The following is a 19921-nucleotide window of genomic DNA, read 5'->3' on the forward strand; positions in this document are numbered from 1 at the left end:
TATTGTGGGGTAAGTACTTGTAGATGGGTAATTGCATGCTAGAGTGCAAAGTCCTGTTGGATAAAGACATAAATATTTTTTTTTAATTTGAGCAAGGTCAGTACAATTCCAAGAGTAAGAAGAGTATGTCTGGTACAAGGAAATAATCTGAAGCTATTCAATGGCCCTATGTTTTGTAGGAAATTATTATTTGTGAGGAGGAAATGTGTTATTTAGACATTATTTTTATTAAGTAGCTTACAGCGTCATGTCTGAATGAGAAAGGAATGAAACAGCAAGCACCCAGAAATCTAAAATATAACACAAGTACATTAAGAAAAGACAAAAAAAGAATTGTTCTGATGAGGCTGGGAACAATAGTTCATTACTTTCATGACCTCTGCCTAGTTCACCCAGCTGTCAGTCTTTGGACTGGAGTATGCTTGTTCATCAAATTTATATAAGGCTCTTTTTTCTTGCTTGTCTTGCTGTACAAATGTATGTTTGGGAAAAAAAAAGTCAAATAGCATTTTACTTTCAGGAACAATCTTCCAATTTAAAAGAACAACACTTTATTTGTAGTTGCTTCATAGGTACATTTCAAAGGCATTTCATGAAATATGTACTAACTAGATATTTGTTTCTGTCAAGGTCATTATTTCGGTAAGCCAGTTAATTGCTGATGTTGTTGGAATTGGAGGAACTAGATTTCAGCAGTCCCTGTCCATCATCAATAACTGTGCCAATCACGACAAAATTATTAAGGTCTGGCTTTATTCTTCTTTCCATATCTTAGAAAGGCTGCTTGAAAACTCTTTCACAATGCCATTTGCAATGACATTTTAATTCTTTCTGTTACATGAGTCATAGATGAATGTAGTAGTTAAACCAACTTTTCTATGTTTTAGCACACTACGTTCCCTTCTGATGTCAAGGATTTAACAAAACGTATTCGTACAGTACTGATGGCGACAGCTCAGATGAAGGAGCATGAGAATGATCCCGAAATGCTTGTCGACCTCCAGTACAGTTTGGCAAAGTCTTATGCTAGTACACCTGAACTAAGGAAGACGTGGTTAGACAGCATGGCAAGGATCCATGTTAAAAATGGGGATCTTTCAGAGGTGAGAGAAAGATCAGACTGTTTTTAGCTTCTTAATAAGTTTAAGCTTAACTTTCTTGAAGTTGAAAATACATTATATGAATGTTACTGTATAATAATAATGATTTTTAATTTTGAATGGTTAGTTGATTAATTTCAGTAGCTGATGAGATTTTTTACTAAGTACATCTTTAAGTCAGCTCTGATTATTAAGCTAAGGAGTATGTTTAAATGCTCTAGCTGGTAAGCTACTAATTCTCAGTGTAAACAGTAGAAGTATCAGGCCTTCTGCTTACTAATATCCTTCAGTTATCAGTTGCCTAAAATACTTGAAGCTATGCCTTGTATTCCTCTCAGTTGCCTTTACAGAATTATCTTGATTCTCTTCCGTAAGGCTTACCAAAAAACTCCTGATGATCTTAAAATTGATGAATAGCAATTTTGTTGCTAGAAAATAGAAAGCTAACTGATTTCTCCGTGCTGTTTAAATATTTAATTCTAGCAAAAGGGAGAACGGGGAGTGGGGATTTTTGTATGCCTTGATGTATCTATTATATCAGCATACAGAATTAATGTTTCTTTCTGGAAGTTTGTTCAATCTGAAAATAAATCATGTTGCATTGTATCACCAAATTTCATAAACATGTCTATTTCACTTACCATGTAAGCAAGTAAATACCTCCAAGAAATCATTGCTGCTGTCTTACATTTTACTGCTGTAATTCTTTTATTCTGTGTAGTAGCTATGCAGAAGACATATACAATACTCTGTTACTAGTTTACATTTTGATGGAAACGTGTCCAGCTCTCTCAGAAGTTGAGGTTTTTTTAAAAACAGACCTGAGAAAATGACAAATTTTGATTAAAAATATGGACTATTTGACTGTACAGCTAGACAAAAGCCCCTGCAAATCATCAAGTCCAACCCCATGCAAAGAACAAATTAGAGAGTGTTCCTGACAGTTACTTATATTTTTCCTCCAGCTCCAGAGTCTGAGATTCTACAGCCTCCATATGTAAACGTTTTGCTGAATCTTGAATCTTTTTTGTCCTTTCTCTGAAGAACAGTGATCAGTGTCAACTGAATAAAAACATCTCATATCTGTAGACTACTCTGCCCTTTTTCTTTTATTTTCCAGACCGCACCAAGCAAATTCCTTCCGATTCTGTTCACAGGTCACATCTCTCATTTTTTCTACTGCTATTCTCAAGCAGTCTGTATCCAGCTTTTTCCCACATTTTGTTTTGTCTGTAGCCAAAAGGTAGAGAAAGGGGATTATCAGAAGAATCATCAAATCTGAAGTAATTAATAGCTCTTCTGTTTCACATGATTCTTAAAATACATCCCTGAAAGAAATTTGCCTATTCTTATTACACCGTGAAGTCATTAGCCTGTGGACAGAAGTCAGTCTCCAACTGAGTGCTACTCAGTGCTCTGGTGAAAAAGGGGTGCTCTTGCAGTTATTTTTTTGCATAAGTGAAGTGGAGAATTCTTACCCTAGTCATCTCCTTCAAAGCAGCGAACAAGGAAAACCTAAGAAATGATCCCAGTCTAAGACTCTTCGTATATACTTCATTTTCAGTGTTGCATTGTGATTGTAATTTATAAAATTGTTACTGTTTTGGCTTTTAGGCGGCAATGTGCTATGTTCACGTAGCAGCACTGGTTGCAGAATATCTCACACGGAAAGGTATGATTTTGAAATCCTACTTAATGTGCTTTGTTTTTTTTTTTACTATGTTTAGGAATAGCAGTAGTTTCCCCGAGGAAGCTGTAGGCAAAAAATTCTGACTTAAGTGGCTAGCATACTTACAGCAGCATTCTTGCATGTTTAAGGACCAACATTTTTGCTGAAGGTAAAGTGAAATCTTTAGGAAGGAAAAAAAATTTAATTTTATGCTACAGTTGCTAGTAACTGGTTAGACTCTTTCTAAGCAATTTTATCAGTGAATATTTTTGTTCATTAAGTAATTTCCCAGTGTATAAGTGGAAATCTGGCATTGCCAGAGAAGTCAAATTCATAGAAATCTTCTGATGCTGAGCTAGTGAAAATAGCCTACCTTTCATCTATAGGATTAGAAGACCTGAAGTTCTCAGTCCGTGATTTGAAAAAATAGAAGATGTATAGATTTTATTAAGAAAAAATAAATATCCAGAAGAAACTAGCAGAAATCTGTTCAGACTAATTATGATGTTGAGCTAGTATGTTGTAAGCAGACAAATTCATGACTATAGATTTTTAGCTTTGTGTTTGGATGACTGTTCAAAATGAAGCAAAGACGTAGATCTACAGGATGTCTTTGTCCCATTTTTTTTTTTGCCTCTTTTAGGATACTTTTTAGCGTATAGGCTATTCTCCCTTATCCAGTGATTCCATAAGCTCCTCTGTGACCAAATCTGAAACTGTGTTGTCTTCAGTTACAGTACCATCTTGCAAGTCTAACAAAACCTGATAACTAGTGATAATCTGTATATATTTGTGGTTCTTTGAGTGACTTGCTATTTTTGTCTCCTGTCGTACCAAAATTATTTCCTGTTACTAAGTTGGAGTCAAAGTTCTACCTATGGTATTTCCAGGAGCAAGACATAGACATGCATTTGAGGCAGTTGTTCAATAAAACCACTGGTGGCCAGTCTCCCATCAGTGAACAGAAAGAATCCTTCTAGGAATGAGCTGCTAAATAAATATATGCAAGTCCTTGTGCACTTGTTATTGGTTGCTCTTGAAGCTTTTACAATACAGATAGGGTTAATGTTAGAATATTCTAAAACCAATTATTGGCAAATATATATTTCAGTAAAGGAAGTTAGACTGAAATTTTTTTCCTTACTTCTAGACTGACTTTCTGTATCTACCACTGAATAATCTGCATAGCCATCCTCTGACCATTTTGTATGGTTCACATCAGTCTATCCATATTGTTCGGACTGGAGACATGGATATGTCAGGGCTTGTTCTTGTACAGTTCTTACATAATCAGTTTTATGAAATACTGTGAAAGTGACCTTAGTTACCTTAGGCTTGGGGCGAGATAGATTGGAAACAGTTTTAAGATAAAATAGGAAGATTCAGACACTACATGTTTCTGTAGGTTGGAGTACAAATATTAATGTGTTTTTTTTTTAAACCTATGCATACTTAAGATGAGCTCTGCTCCTTTAATCATACAGTGGGAAGCTGTGTTTTCTTTTATTATTTTGGTGATAAGTATATTTAAATACAGCTTCTGACTTACCCAGCATCACAAAGTGGCCTAATGCTACTCTATGAGAGGAAGGTATTTTGCCAGTGTTGAGGTAAATTTGTCTGTTTTTCTTTTTCAATGATAGGGATGTTTAGGCAAGGTTGTATTGCCTTCAGAGTAATCACACCTAATATAGATGAAGAAGCTTCAATGATGGAAGATGTTGGAATGCAAGATGTTCACTTCAATGAAGTAAGTAAACATAAGCATGTTAGAATTGATGAACATTGAAGTGCCATTTATTTTTCCAGGTTTTGTGGTTCAGTCTTGAGACTGTCACTTTCTTAGCCACTATTCTTATCCTAATAGAGAAATTAAAAAATAATAATAATAATAATTCTCTGAGCTGTCCAGGCTCTAGGGAATTTACTACATACATATATTTTACATAAAGCACCAGCATAAAAATTGCTGTGATCCTGCAATGCCAGTATAGTTGAGGGAGTGAGGGACAGACATCTAGTTGCAGTAACTGAGTTGAAAAAAATCTGTGGTGTATAAGCATAATTATACCAACAAAAAATATTTTGTGTTCTAATTTGTATGTAGTGAAGGTGTGTGGCAAAATTATTTGTCTGAAAATTGAGCATATTCTAACAGATTGAGGAGCAATAGACGTAGTGGTTTTCAGCCTTGAACTTAGAGCTGGGACACCTGTATTTTACTCCCAAGTTCTGGTTCTACTTTGCTCTATAGTTTTAAGACAAAAAACAAAAGACTTGCCTTTCTCTGTGAAGGCAGGAGTTGTAATTATTTGGAATGAGAAATATAGTGCTTTTTGTTTCCAAAAACATCCAGTAACAGATTCTAGAGCTTTTATTATTATGTGTAATGTTCTTTAAAACATGGATTCTCCTCAACTAGCATGAATGTATCATGTTACTCAAAGAAAAATGTAAGCTATTCTAAGTGAGCCAAGAGTTGCATTTTTGTTGAGTACGGTCGATGGAAACTTTTGGTGGAAGCTCTTGTCAGTGTCTACCTGACAAACCATTTATCAGAGCTAAATTCTTTTGTGTTTTTCAACTGGAATATCTTTATTCTTCTGATTAGTCACTCACTGCAAAAGGAATATACAGCTTTTTCTGAGTCATTGAACCCTGCCCAGATTTATTTCCATTTCTCAGTATTTCCATGGAGCAAAAATATTCCAAGGGTGAAATTACAAGCCTGTGGCTCTTGCAAAGAGTTCAAACCTTGCCAAATTTCATTTTCCCTCTATGGAGTCCTTTTTTAAGCTTAGCTATGTGTAAATGTTACTGGTTAAATATTGGAAAAAAAAAGTTAGCATTTTTCAAATAACTTCTTATAGTTTACCCTGGGAAGAATGATAATAAGAAAAAAGAAGTCTTAAAAGTGTCTTCTTAAGAGACTAAAACTCATGGATAAATTAAGATGCCTAGTACTTTACAGAAGATCTTCAAGTATTCTATTTGCTTCATGAATAGGAACATACTACATGTAGAGTGTTAACTCAGCATGTTCTTATAATAAGGCAATCTGTATTAGTCTAAGAAAGAAATTATATAAGAGATCGGTTGGGTACAGTAATGTGAAAATACAAACATATATTTCAAGCTCTACTTTACTACTGCTGAGCTAAATGAATCTCTGCTTGGAGTTTTTCCTCTATCTAGCGACTGCTGTTCAGGATTAAATCTCCAAAATAGCAATTGGTGGGATGGAGGTGGAGTGGGGGAGGACCTGTTTTTTAACAGTTACAGTATGTATTTCATTAAAACAGTTGTGTTGTCAGACAGGCCTATTCATCAGCACGAGTCAAATTCTCCTTGTAGAATTACAATCTTGTGGATGTCACAAACTGCACAGCAAAAGCCTGGAAGCTATTATCCTTTCCATTCTAGGCTTCGCTGTAAACAGTTCATCTGTCAGAGTCCTGAGCTATGGCTGACAGACTGCTGTCTGGTGCCAGATTCCATGAAGAATAAAGCTTGGAAAAAATTAATTCAGATTTGTTGTTTTTTTCCAAAATAAAATGTGCCAAAATACTGTTCCACCGCAAATATTAAGTCAATATCTACCTTTTTACTTTTTTTTTTTACTTTTTTTTTTTGTTCTGGTGCCTTGTTAACAGCGGCTGTCCATGTGAAAAATTATTCCAACTTCAGACTAGTAAATGAAAGTTAATGCTTCAAAGCATGCCTTACGTAAAGGAGACTATTTTGTGACTCTGCAGCCCTTTCCACATAGGAAAACTAACTTAAGATTCTCAAATGCCAGAAAATTTTCCTGTCATCTTTGTGTTCTAGCTATGTAATGAAAACCGTAGCACAAAGAGTGCCTTTTATTCTTACAAAACAGAATCCATAAACTGAAAAATGTGACAGATAAATGTGTAGTGCAGTGTTACTCCAGGGGAAGCTTTGCCTCAGCCAGCAAATGCTTTCATATTGCTTCACTTACACATTCTCAAGTATATAACCTTGCTGTGGACAAGAATTTTTTTTTCCTAGGAATTTGGTAGTTTAAGAAAAACTATAATTAGACTTTCATTCATCTGTATGCAATGGAATGAAATCATCTTACCGTTTGTTTTGCTTTTTCTCACTCTGGGCGGTTTCTCAGAATCAAGGATAGTTATGCAGATGACTACTGAGCGCAGGCTGTTTATCAGGGAGTAGATTCCAATACAAAGGGAGGTCTAAAATAGTGAATGTCTGGAGCCATTCTTGGAATTGAATACAGGAGGCTCCCTCTGAACACCAGGAGCACTGCTGCGCTGTGCGGGTGCCAGAGCACTGGCACAGGCTGCCCAGAGGCTGTGGGGTCTCCTCCCTGGAGCTCTCCAGAAGCCGCCTGGCCATGGGCCTGGGCACCCTGCTCTGGGTGGCGCTGCTGGAGCAGGGGCTGGGCCGCAGGGACACAGAGGGCCCTGCCCACCTCAGCCAGCCTGCAGTTCTGGGTGTTTGTTTCTTCATTAGCAATCTGCATCACGAGGTACAGCATTTCCCATATGCAGCTTTTGATCTTTGTGTTCTCTCCTGTGGGCAAATTAAATTTTGCTGTATTTGGATGCCCTCTTGTGTCTGAGTTAAGGCTTGTGGCTATCTCTTGTAGTCCCGCAGTGACATGAATCTTTCAGTTTTCACCATGTGGCTGCTATGAATGAAAATAGTGGAGAGTATGTACTGCCCCATAAGGACTGGGGGAAAGGAGATTTTTAGGGATCATTTTAGCACATGACCAAGAGTAGTATTTTTCAGTCTTTTTTTTTTCCTTCTCTCAGAATTAAAGGTGGCTTTTCTTAGCAATGTGCTTATGCTGTCTCAGACCTCTACCAAAGGGAAGAGGGGTATACAGTAGCAATGGATCTTTTCAGAGAGTAAAAGGAATTATTTCCAGCTTCTGGCTTGCGTGCCATGGTGCAGGAGTGGTACCAGAAGGTCTCTCTCTCTCTCTGTCTCACACTTGGATTCTAGTGGAGGATATTGGATCCCCAAGCATTTTTAAGGAGGTCTGAGATTGCCACAATAATTTTAATTTCCAAAATTTTCTTTTGAGGCAGAATCTCCATTTTTTGATTGGGAGGAATTCTGGCATAATACCTTAACATGCTTTTAATGACCACCAAATTGTTTTTATTTTCCAAATGTGTATCCAATTCTAGGATGTGCTGATGGAATTGTTGGAGCAGTGTGCTGATGGACTCTGGAAGGCGGAACGCTATGAACTGATTGCTGATATATATAAACTTATAATTCCCATTTATGAAAAAAGGAGAGATTTTGAGGTACTAAATTCATTAGAATTAAACTTGAGTGAGAAAAACCTGATATTTCTTTTTTAGTCTAACTACATGAAACGTTACATGTCATAGAACAAAAGCATTAAAATTCTAACTACCGTACCTGAAATGTGAATGTGTTGAAATGTTTGTGTTTTTATTTTAAATAATTCCAATATTTTCAAATAAATACAAATTATTAAAATTTAACCTTGCATATTGTCATGTTGTAAAGATGCTGAACATATTACTACTGTTCAGTAGATTAGTCATTTTAGTTGTTATTAACTACAGGGACATCATTCATAGTTATTGCAAGATAGGAGTGTTCTATGTTATCCTGTTACCCCATCATTATATTCTTTAATTTTTAGCGTCTTGCTCATTTATATGACACTCTTCATCGTGCATACAGTAAAGTAACAGAAGTTATGCATACAGGCAAGAGACTGCTGGGAACTTATTTCAGGGTAGCATTCTTTGGACAGGTGAGTAGCACTTAACTTATCATTTCTGCAGTATGCAATAAGAAGAACCTTTATTTTACAAGATACACTGTTTCATCATTTTTGCTGACATAAAAAACACAAGAAATATGTTCTAAAATAAGTAGTTAAACACTGTCAATATCTGACTTTGAAATATTTATCAATGCCAGTACAATTCTTTCTTATTTTCCTCAGTAAATTTTTTGCTTTTTTTTCCTTCTTCTTTTATTTACTACCTTAAGGCAGCGGTAAGTTTTCTGTAATCTCAGTTCTTAGCAATGCATTGACTTAATGTCTGTAGTGCTACAGTGTGGTTGGCAAGGCTGCTTCTTAGATTGGTATGCATTCGGAGCCACTGCAATAAAAAAAAAACAACAACAAAACATTAAGTTCCATTTGGAGAACAAATCATTCTTGTCTATACATCAGTATGCATGCTTCAAACAAAAGTTCTGGCTGTGTATTGAACAGCTTCACATCCTCTACTATGTGTTTACACTGCATATGTATCGGTATGGTAGCACGCAGTATCAAATAATACACTTTCTACATGCATAGCCCAGTCGTTAGTTGTTCAGCTGAGCATGGAGAATTGTAAAATACTCTGAGCAGTATAACTTCACATGTATTCTGTTGTCTTTTATAACTTTATAGCAATACCAGTTTACAGACAGTGAAACAGATGTTGAGGTAATTATGGTAACCGCTTATAAAGCAAGCAATGCAGTAAGAACTACTGCATTTCACTGTAGTTTGATGTGGGTATTTTTGTCAAACTAGCCTGTGTTTACATATGATATGTTGTGCTTTTCTCTTTTGTCTGTTACATTTTATGACAAAAATATTTATTTTCTGATTTCAAACATGAATTCAGACATGGCTTTTTGTTTTAAATCAGTCACCTGTTTCACTTTCCACATACTCTATGTAACATTTGGTTATGGTTTCAAAACAAAAGCTCTGTGTAACGAAAATAAAGAAGTATACGCCAAAATAGTACAACGCAGAATTAAGATGTTTACATAAATCAATTCCAAACTGGTGTTAAAATACTTGCCAGTGAATCAGGTAGTTGTATGAAGCAGCAAAATCTCTGTTTTGGCAAGTGAAACAGTGCTGAAAGTTCACTTTTTAAATAAAAGTGAAGAAAATACCAAGGGCTTGGCACACCATCAAATTGCAACAAACCTTACAATTTTAACTTTGTGTGTTTCCATTATCTTTCATTCATTCTGTAATAGATAATTATTTTTCTCTTTTTTCTTTTTTTTTTTTTAGTTTTCCTAGGAAACCCTTTTTTACTTAGATTTAATTTGTTTATTTACAATTGCTTGAAACCTGATGTCTGATGTTGGTTTCCTTTGAACCACAAATACGTTCATCTTAATCATTGTTCAGTGTTGCTTTTTATTTTTTTCCAATATTTTGTTTACTTAATTTTTTTTTTTGCAGGGATTCTTTGAGGATGAAGATGGAAAGGAATATATTTATAAAGAGCCTAAACTCACACCTCTTTCAGAAATTTCTCAAAGACTCCAAAAACTCTACTCTGACAAATTTGGATCTGAAAATGTCAAAATGATTCAGGATTCTGGCAAAGTAAGTTTTTTATTCTCTCTGAAGGATTCCAGTATATCACTTCTTCCCACTAATCCACTTTAAATAATGTGGGATCACTGTCATTTACTCATTTGGTACACAACATGCATGTACAAAAACTCTGCTGGCTGAAGGACATGAGAGAATCATCTCCTTCCAACCTCATCCATCCTACAATTCTGTTATGCTCTAGGGGACCCTGCTTCAGCAGGGAGCTGGGAGTAGATGATCTCCAGAGATCCTTTCCAACCTCCACCATTCTGTGATTAAGGACAGCCATATTATTACCTTGTTCATATTATTATTATTGTTGCCAGTGTGGTATTAAACTGCAGGTCTCCCACGATGCTCCTCTGTTGTCATCTTTACCTGGAACGTGCTCTTTGTAAAAAATCAAGGATCTGTTCCAGTTCAACGCTGTAGAAGTCTTTCCTTCCACCACCACCACCTTGCCAAAGCCTGGTTAAATATTTTTCTGAGATAAAATTTGCTGTTTATCTCCTTAGAATAGAATAGTTCTGTTGGAAGGGACCTCCAAAGATCATCAAGTCCAACTGCTTCAGCTTCTGTAGTCTCTTCTTGCTGCTTTTAAGCTAAAACTTGTCATAGGAATAGCTGGAACCTTTGAATGAAAGAGAATTATGGTAACCCGTAGGCTGAGAAGGCACAGGATGCCTTTCTGCATTCCTTTCATTCCCTTCCTCAGCCAGTTCAAGGCTTCAGACTTTACATTGATTTTCTCATGGTATAATTTCTAGTCTCTTCCATTCATTGATTGCATAAGCAAGATCACAAAGTGCTGGGCTTCTCAACCATTTAAGTGCAGCAGTGGTGGGCTTTTCAATACTACTACTCAAACTGGAATTTTAAAGGAAAGGAGAACTTATGCAAGGGTTTAATTTCACGTGTTGGAAGACAAGATTTATATTGTACTGTTTTTCAGAGCTCTTCCAGTGTACTCTAAATAAAAGCTTTAAATGTACTGAATTCTTTACAAATAATTATAATCTGTCTGTCAGCATTTGTAGGGAACATTTCTATCAATGATGCTGGAATGAAAACATAAATTACCACTTAAGTTCCAGTGTAGTAATGGACAACATTTACAAAGACGCACAAGTTTAGGGTGCCCTCTTTATCTAATGATGGGGAGAATTTACAAGAAAAAATATTCCTGATCCATTTAGGGACCCTATTGGGCAATGATTTTAGAAGGCCTCATCTACTGGTACTGGAGATTAGTTGTCACTTTTACCAAGGTAAAAATTTGCCACTCCAAACTGAACACGAAACCTACAATGTGCCCCTCAGCTTAGTCTTTGGAACCCTCACAGGGTATCACAACTGGGACAGCCAGGTTGGTAGAATAGCCTTCGGAAGGTAATATCTGGACTATCTAAAATGTACATTTTTATTTCAGCTGTTAATTTTTTACGTATTGCTAGTCTTGGTCTCCAGTCTCCTCTTGTATCAGCCATCATGTAGGACAGTATTTGTTTCTCCATTTATTTACTTCTCACGCTTCTCCTGAAATGCAGTATTTATTGTTAGGCATGAATAAAAATATTTTTATTGCAGTTTTGCATATGGCAAATGATTATAGTGTTAAAAAAAGACATATAATGAGTCTGTCATGCTTCTTAATAGTTGGAAACTGAAGTCAGAGAAGCCCATGGGAGCTTTAACATTTGCTATGTTTGCAGCAATTTACAGACTGAGACAAAATTTAATTTGTGAAATTTGTGTAACTACAATTAAATCCACTTTATTCATAATGTAACTTTTCATGTTTCTTTTTAATGTTTTTAAGGTAAATCCAAAGGACTTAGATTCAAAATATGCATATATTCAGGTTACACACGTAGTTCCTTACTTTGAAGAAAAAGAGTTGCAAGAAAGAAAAACAGATTTTGAAAGGACTCATAACATTCGTCGCTTTATGTTTGAGATGCCTTTTACTCAAGCTGGTAAAAGACAAGGAGGAGTAGAAGAACAGTGTAAACGACGGACTATCTTGACAGGTACTCAGTGGATGGAAATTTCCTTTAAAAGAGAACTGCTCTTTGTAAAGCACGTTTACTTCTTGATACTAGGCTTTTCTGTACGTTTTCCATTTTGTCTGAAAAAATCCTTTAGAAGATTTCACACATGGCTGTTGGAGTTTGCAAGAATTGCGAAGTATATCAGAATGTTTTAAATAATGTTTTGTAAAACAATTTTTAAAATGAGTATGCACTTGAAACTAATACTCAAAATTGTTGTACAGAAGTACGCTTATAAATGACCATCTTATATAAGGATTTTGTACTTTCTTAACACTGAAGCATTGGGAAAATAGAGTAAATCCTACCAGTTAAAATATTTTCCGTATTTTAACCCAAACTGGGCTTTCCATTGGTTTCTTCAAGTGACAATTCTCAAAACGTTTTTTCTTTAAGTTTCAAGAACCACAAACCTGGAATCGTTTCAACTTTTCTTTGATAAAGGCTATTTTCTGTTTTGTATCTGTTGAAAGTGTGAGCTTGTGTATCACTGCCTTAATGTTAGTGGTAAATTGGGCTTACATGAGTTAGTAGAATCAGTCATAGAATCATAGAATCCTTGGAGTTGGAAGAGACCTCTGAAGGCCATCTAGTCCAACTCCCCTGCAATGAACAGGCACACCACAACTAGATCAGGTTGCCCAGGGCCTGATCCAGCCTTGCCTTGAAAGTCTCCAGGGATGGGGCATCAACCACAGCACTAGGTAACCTGTTCCAGTGCCTCACCACCCTCACTGTAAAAGATTTTTTCCTTATATCTAAAATAATATATCAGGTTGTTTTTTTTTATATCAGTCATAATACCAGCTTTACATAGCTAATGCTTAAGAGGAAATCGATAATATAATCTTGCCGAATTTTAGTTGTTCTCCTCTTGGAGCTATGTGGATGATAAGCAATTCTTTTACAATTCTCCTGCGAGTTAAGTTCTAATGGTTTATTTCTTGGTTATTGTTAATAGTAGTAATAACAGTGAGGCTTCTTTGCTTTAATACGTGTAAAGCTATGCATATTTAAATTTTCAGAATGTTGTTTCCCTGTGCAAGTAGTGTTTCTAGTTATATAATGTATTATTAAAGCAGGTGATGAGTTATGTCAAAATGAGATTTTCACTTACAATTCTATCAAAGTTTACCTTATTCAAACACCTTTTAAAAACGTTATTAAACTCATTTTTGTCCCTAGCTATACATTGTTTCCCATATGTGAAGAAGCGCATTCCAGTAATGTACCAGCACCACACCGATTTAAACCCCATTGAAGTAGCCATTGATGAAATGAGTAAAAAAGTTGCAGAACTCAGGCAGCTTTGTGCTTCAGCTGAAGTAGATATGATCAAATTGCAGTTGAAGCTACAAGGAAGTGTCAGTGTTCAGGTAAGACCGTACACTTTGCCATTCAGTTATTTTGCTTGTTTCTCTCACTGAAAAAGTATCAAAGTAGCATTTTACCATTCATTTCCATTCTGCGTATTCAAGAATGTCCTAAGTCAGTAATGTGCTTGCTGTTGGCAGTTTTTCCCAGTAGTAAAAAGAAATTATCAGATCCACCAAAATAGGATACGTTGTGTGTGAATTTTAAAAAATAGAAATCAATATGTTACAGGTCTGAAGAATTACTTCTTATGAAGTAAGTCCAGGATTTCTTGTTTTAGTTTTGTTTTTTGTTCATTTTTTTGTTTGATTGGTTTAGTTTTAGATTTTTTTTTTTTAAATAATTACGTTCTCCTAAGAAAGGCAGGACACTTGCGATATCAGTTATTGCTAAGACAGTAAGTCAGAGAACTAACCATATCTTGTAATTCTTGTTCTTAGGTTAATGCTGGTCCTTTAGCATATGCAAGAGCTTTCTTAGATGACACAAACACCAAAAGATATCCAGACAATAAAGTGAAGCTTCTAAAGGAAGTGTTTAGGTATGTTTGTTTGCTTGTTTTTTAATTAAATAAAAATTCAAGACTGACAAAAGATTTTTAAAAATACTTTTAAATAGCATTTTTAATTACTCTTCTGGATTTTGTATTCCTATTTGAGATCTTTGTTATTATTTTATCTAAATCAGGCAATTTGTTGAAGCGTGTGGGCATGCTCTTGGTGTAAACGAGCGACTTATAAAGGAAGATCAGTTGGAATATCAAGAAGAAATGAAAGCCAACTACAGAGAAATGGCAAAAGAGCTTTCTGAAATAATGCACGAGCAAGTATGTGCTGAAATGAATTTATGCATTCCACTATTCAAAATGTAGCTGAATTGTGAATCCAGTAGGAAAAGCTTGTATTATGCTCTTCTTCAGGGAACTGTGTTTGTTTTTCTTTTATTTCTCTCAGAGTATAAGCGTATCGTGGAATTTTGGAACTGCATCCGTTTTTTTGTTTGTGAATTTTCTGCACGTGCTTTCTTGACCTTCAGAATTAAGTTCTACTCATTAAGAAAATAAATCTCATTGGCACCAGCCTGATTTCCATAGGAGAGTAAGATTACAGTAAAGATAAAAAAACAAATTTTATAACGTGAAAACATGTCAAGAATAATTTATGTATCTACAGAGACCTTCATTCAGTGACCCAGAAACCTAATTTCAGTCTGTGATTCCTGATAACTGCAGGGGAATTTCATCTGCAAGTTTACCCTTCTTTGTTTAGATTTTGGAGTTGCAAGTGTTTACTTTGTTTTTTTTTTACTTTTGCAAGTAAGAGTTAAACATCTTTCAGGAGGCATTTCAACACATTTTCTTGAGGGAACCCACTACAGACAGTGCAAAGAGGAGCTCTATGTTTCCTTCACCCTTACAAATACCTTACATACAATACATTAAAAATCAAACTTAGGACCTACCTGAAGCATTAAATGATCACTTAAATGATCTGTTAATCTTCCAACTTTTTTCAGGATTATATCCTTCGTATATACAATGATTTTACCCATTTATTATTTTTGACATGTCCAAATTAGTCTATTGTGATCCAAGAAATACTTGCTGAAAAAGCGAGTCCATATAACAGTTTATGCATATGCTTATCTAAGAAAGATGTGTCTTTCTTCTCTCTCACCTAAGTAGTATCCGAAACTTCTATGGTAATTTTTTTCCATTCAACAATTTGTCAGTTGGATGTAGTTCAATTCACATGCTCTCATGTTTCCTCTTCCTTCATCTTTTCTTCTCCAATACTACGCTCTGAGTAGCTCTGTGCTACAGATTCTGTTGAAGCACAAGGATACAGCATGTACACAGGATTTGTTTTCATTCTCTTATTCTTTTGTTGCACTATGACAGAGAAAAGCTTACCCCAAGAATAGATTTATTTTAACCACTGATAATAGAGAATATGGTGAGACAAGGTTTGTAGGGAGTGATACCGTTTTGTCAGAACACACTTTTTTGTTGTTGTTAGTTTGTTTTTAGGAAAAAAGAAACAAAAAATATGCGATATATGTAGTCTTGAAAGATCTCTCGAACAGGAAAAGAACTAACAAAAGATGGGATAGTTTGACTATAATGTAATGTATTGAAAAGCAGAAGAGAGTGGTGGTTTTTAGGAAGGAGAATAACTGATCGGACAGCTGATGAAAATAAATGAGGTGTATGGGAGAATTAGACAACTGTACAGAAGATCACTTCAGAAAAGGGAGGAAAATGTTTCAGACAGTTAATGGTAATGATAATGAATGAAAGAAAAATTAATCTTCTCCATGTGCAGGAAAAAAGTAAAAGGATATAATGATGGTTTGAACACAAGAAGAAATAATTTGAACTCAATGCAAGATGTTTATGTTTAAAAAATGCTCATGTGTGAGTTTCCAAAGATTGAGGATAAGAAAAAAAGATGTCATGCTTGCAGCTTTAGGAGTAAATCAAATTGGATAAAAATAAAGAAAGAGAAGGGGCAAACAATTGACGCTGTAAGACAGTGTGAACAGAATATGGAGGTACAACACTGAGTGCAGTGATATGTACTGTTAGCCTACTATTGTGGGTTTTATACAAATGTAATAATTAAAATGTGCTATGTAAAAAATAAAGGAAAAATAGATTCATTGCATCTCAGAGGCTTAGAATCACAAAGGCCTTCGCCAAAATCTTTAATAATATTACCCTTATGTGCCTGCCTGTTGCTGTATTTGGAGAAAAGAAAAAAAAGAGCTTCTCACAGTGTTTGTTCTGTCCTTGAAAAAAGCAACGACTATTAGCTGTCTTACAATAGTATGGTTTATGAAGAGTTGCAAAAGCTTTGTATGGAAAATTTTATAAAAGAGTCTTAACTTATTTTTCTTTTTTTTCCCCCCTGCTTGCAAATATCAGATGGGATGGTAATTAGTTTTCTTTACTTTTGCTCTTAGTTGGTCTAATCTTTATGAAATTCCGTTAATCTAAGGATGAATCTTCATATTCATCATAAAAAGTGTAGCTTGTTCAGAACAAGTTCGGTCTCTCTCTCTTTATTCATCCTATAGGTCAGTAGGTGTTATTAAATGACCCTGCTTGAGCCAAGGAAGTTGGTCAAGGGGGTTTCCAACTCAACCAGTCTGTGATTCTGTGATGTTAAAAATGAAGTCCTTTTGGTGAACTATTCAAAGCTGTATTTTAATAGCTGTTTTATGGATGCTTATGTCATTTTGGAACATTTTGGTAAATACGTGTTTTCCATTTTAAGATTACTCCGGTTGAAGAAAAGGCCAATGTTATGCCCAATTCGCTACACATTTTCAACGCCATAAGTGGAACTCCAACAAGCACAACAGTTCATGGGATGCCCAGTTCTTCTTCAGTTGCATGATTGTTTTGTAAAGTATGGTGGGGCTTTTTGTTGGATTTAATTTTTTCTTAAGTAAGTGGATTTGCTTCATTGTGTGCAAACTCAGGATGATTTTGAAGCTAAATGTTGGGCACGTGCAAGCTGCATAATGCATAAAAAAGTCTGAGCACACTTAGATATCAAGTCAGACAGTGATAAGCAAATAGCAATTACTGGTGATAGCCTTTTAGAGTAAGTAAAGGAGGCGCACATTATTTTTTAATCTTACTGGTAACACGTAAAAGTATTCACAATGTCATCACAGAAGTGCGTGTTGAGAAATTATAAAGTTGAAGTTAATTTCTGTTTTTCATTAGAAAGTATTATTAAGATGAATTGCACATTACAAAAAGTGTTGTGGGATGTAATTTTGCAGATATGTAACATTCAGGTGTTCTTTTTTGTGTATGGCACATAGAGATTGATTCCAAGTACAGGAACTATTTTGGGACTAGACAGAGACACTAGTTTTTTGGGTTTAATGAAACTGACAGTAGTAGTTTTTGTACCATTTGGCAAATTGTCGTGCTTTATTTTATACCTTGTTGCATTTTGAAAGTATGTGAGCTTGGATCTTCAACAACTGAATACAACCAAAGGTCTGTATTAATGAACACGGAGTTATACTAAAGTATCAATAGTAGTAAACTGTTATGTACATATTGTTTGTTAATACAGTCCATACAGTCTGTACATAAATGTATTACATTTCTAAGCATTTTTAATATTCATACCAGCTCTTATCCTGCTTTCAGGTTATTGTGAAAATTTGCTCATTCCAAGTATATATGCAGACTTTACTGTTCATTTATTCATGTATATAAATAAGTGCAATATAAAGATGTATACAGTCTTTGCTATGTTAGGTTTATATGCAGTTATTGAAAGAAAAAATACTTTTTTGCCAAAGCAATGGAGTATGTAATTGGTGATCATGGTTACTGTGGTAAATGGTGGTATAATTTAAAGCTTTTTCCATATTCTTATTCTTTTAAGACATTAATTTAGTAATTTTATATTTGGGGGAAATAAAGGTTTTTAATTTTATTTAACTGGAAGCACTGTCCTGCTGTAATTAAACATTCTGTACTACATCTATATTAAAAGGAAAAAAGTAGTTACTTTTCTCACTGTGTACTCTGGTTTTTATTTTAGGTTTACCCATAAAACTGGTGAAAGACAAAGGCCTGATTAAAAAAACCCAACTTTCTGCAGCTTAAGTAGGAGATCAGATGAAGATGCTTCTAGGGTGTATTTCCTATTTCTTGGTACTAAAGGGATTGTAGGCTGTTAGTTAAAACAACAGTTTTGGATTGATCTCGTTTGACCCAAGTAACATGTTGTAATAACTAAAGGATATTTTCACCATTACAGTTAATATTAGGAAGTCTTCAAAACTCTTTATCAAATGACAGTAGCAATCATTTTACCTTCCGATACTAAGTTTACTGTCATATTCTATAGCACGACATCAAATTCATATGTTGCCGTTACTCATATAAAGTCTTTCCCAGCAGCTCATCCTGGTTTAATCAGCTTCACACCATTAATTTTCAAATTAACGAAAGTGAGAGGTCAGGTGTTTTTTCAAGCATGTGAGGAAAAACAGATGTCTATCTGTCTGGAAGAGTTGTCTATCTATATACAAGAAAATGCTTTGAACAGCTGAATAAGTATGTTTGAGTGGGCATTTAGTGTTGGAAAAAACTGAATTTGAGGCCAAGAAGAAGCAGCCAATTTCTGGTCAGAAACTGGCTTCATCCTTTTGCACTAGTCAACATTCTTAGAAGAACAACTGCGGAGGGAGCTGAAACTTCTGACAGAGCTATTAAGTAACGAGTCATTTTTTTTCAATTGCATGAGTTGTAAATGGAACAGATAAGTTCTCAAGGGCATACAGATAACTGCAAGAAAGAACCTTAGTTAAGCAAAACTGCTCACTTCATTGCTCATTCCACAACTCTGAGAAGTCTCTGAACGTTGCGTAGTGAGAGATAAGTTCACAGCTATATTGGATTTAGTGAAGCTTTAGAAGCCACCTTAACCATAATAATCAATATCAAGGAACGCAAGGGGACAAACACCTTTTATAGGTTGGTTAATAAAGAGGAAGAATTGTTAACATAACTATTTAGCCGGTGACAAAAAAAAAAAGAAAACTTCTATTCATCTGTTAGCAGTCTCTTAAGGGTTGGGTTTGGGTTTTTTTCTGTTTGCTTAAAACTTTCCTTCATTGCAAGTGATGGACCCATCTTCTGCATGGATAATTTGAAACATCATTGTCTCCTCATCCCAGTGTGCTAGTAGACTGCAAATACATAATAAAGCTCGGAAACAATCCATTTGAATGTGCCTAGAGTGGTTATATGTCTTGGCTTTATGTATGTTTGTTTTTAAACCACTTACAATTTGCTTGAGAAGGACAAAATAGGAGGTCACACCCTACACTAAAATATAGTGTCTGTTCTGGAGATAGATACTGATGACTCAGAACCATGGGAACTGGAAGAGAAATGAAGCCATGTGCTAACAAATAAAGCACGAGTTAACAATATATTAACAAATGTCTGTACTGTTAAAGCTCAGAGCTGGATAATTAACTTGCCGTGCATGCTGCAGGGATGAGTGAGGGGAGAAGCTGACTCATTTTGAGAGACATGCTTGAAGTATCACACAGCCAGTAGTGAAATATACTTATTTAGTGCCCTTTAGAAAACCATTGTATCTTAGCATTTTTGGATTATAGATTTTTATTATTAAGTAACTACTATACCTGCGTAGAAACCTGTGATCAGAACTTAGCGGTATTTGTTACCAAGTGGCTGCAATAAGCATGAAATGAGATTAGCTCGGTTTCAAAGAAGTCCGAATCTCAACAGCTTGTTGATCGAGGAAATTGGTACAAATTTAGTTCTAAAAAATGACTG

At 35.2% G+C, this 19921-nt stretch overlaps 1 protein-coding gene across 11 annotated transcripts in view; it reads left to right on the top strand.

Annotated features, from left to right (window-relative positions):
• DOCK9 (dedicator of cytokinesis 9) overlaps positions 1-18121 on the top strand; it is a 126605-nt gene extending 108484 nt beyond the window's left edge. For all 11 annotated transcript variants that reach the window (XM_021416241.1, XM_021416203.1, XM_021416257.1 and 8 more), the window contains exons 42-53: positions 631-744; positions 888-1103; positions 2715-2772; positions 4413-4519; positions 7956-8078; positions 8447-8560; positions 10013-10159; positions 11970-12180; positions 13387-13577; positions 14016-14116; positions 14263-14401; positions 16854-18121. In XM_021416241.1, coding sequence (XP_021271916.1) covers positions 631-744; positions 888-1103; positions 2715-2772; positions 4413-4519; positions 7956-8078; positions 8447-8560; positions 10013-10159; positions 11970-12180; positions 13387-13577; positions 14016-14116; positions 14263-14401; positions 16854-16976 — 1644 coding nt within the window. In that variant the 3' untranslated portion in view covers positions 16977-18121. The remainder of the gene's footprint in view (positions 1-630; positions 745-887; positions 1104-2714; positions 2773-4412; positions 4520-7955; positions 8079-8446; positions 8561-10012; positions 10160-11969; positions 12181-13386; positions 13578-14015; positions 14117-14262; positions 14402-16853) is intronic.

The sequence above is a fragment of the Numida meleagris genome, chromosome 1 (genome assembly GCF_002078875.1).
Source record: "Numida meleagris isolate 19003 breed g44 Domestic line chromosome 1, NumMel1.0, whole genome shotgun sequence".
Classification (NCBI taxonomy): Eukaryota; Metazoa; Chordata; class Aves; order Galliformes; family Numididae; genus Numida; species Numida meleagris.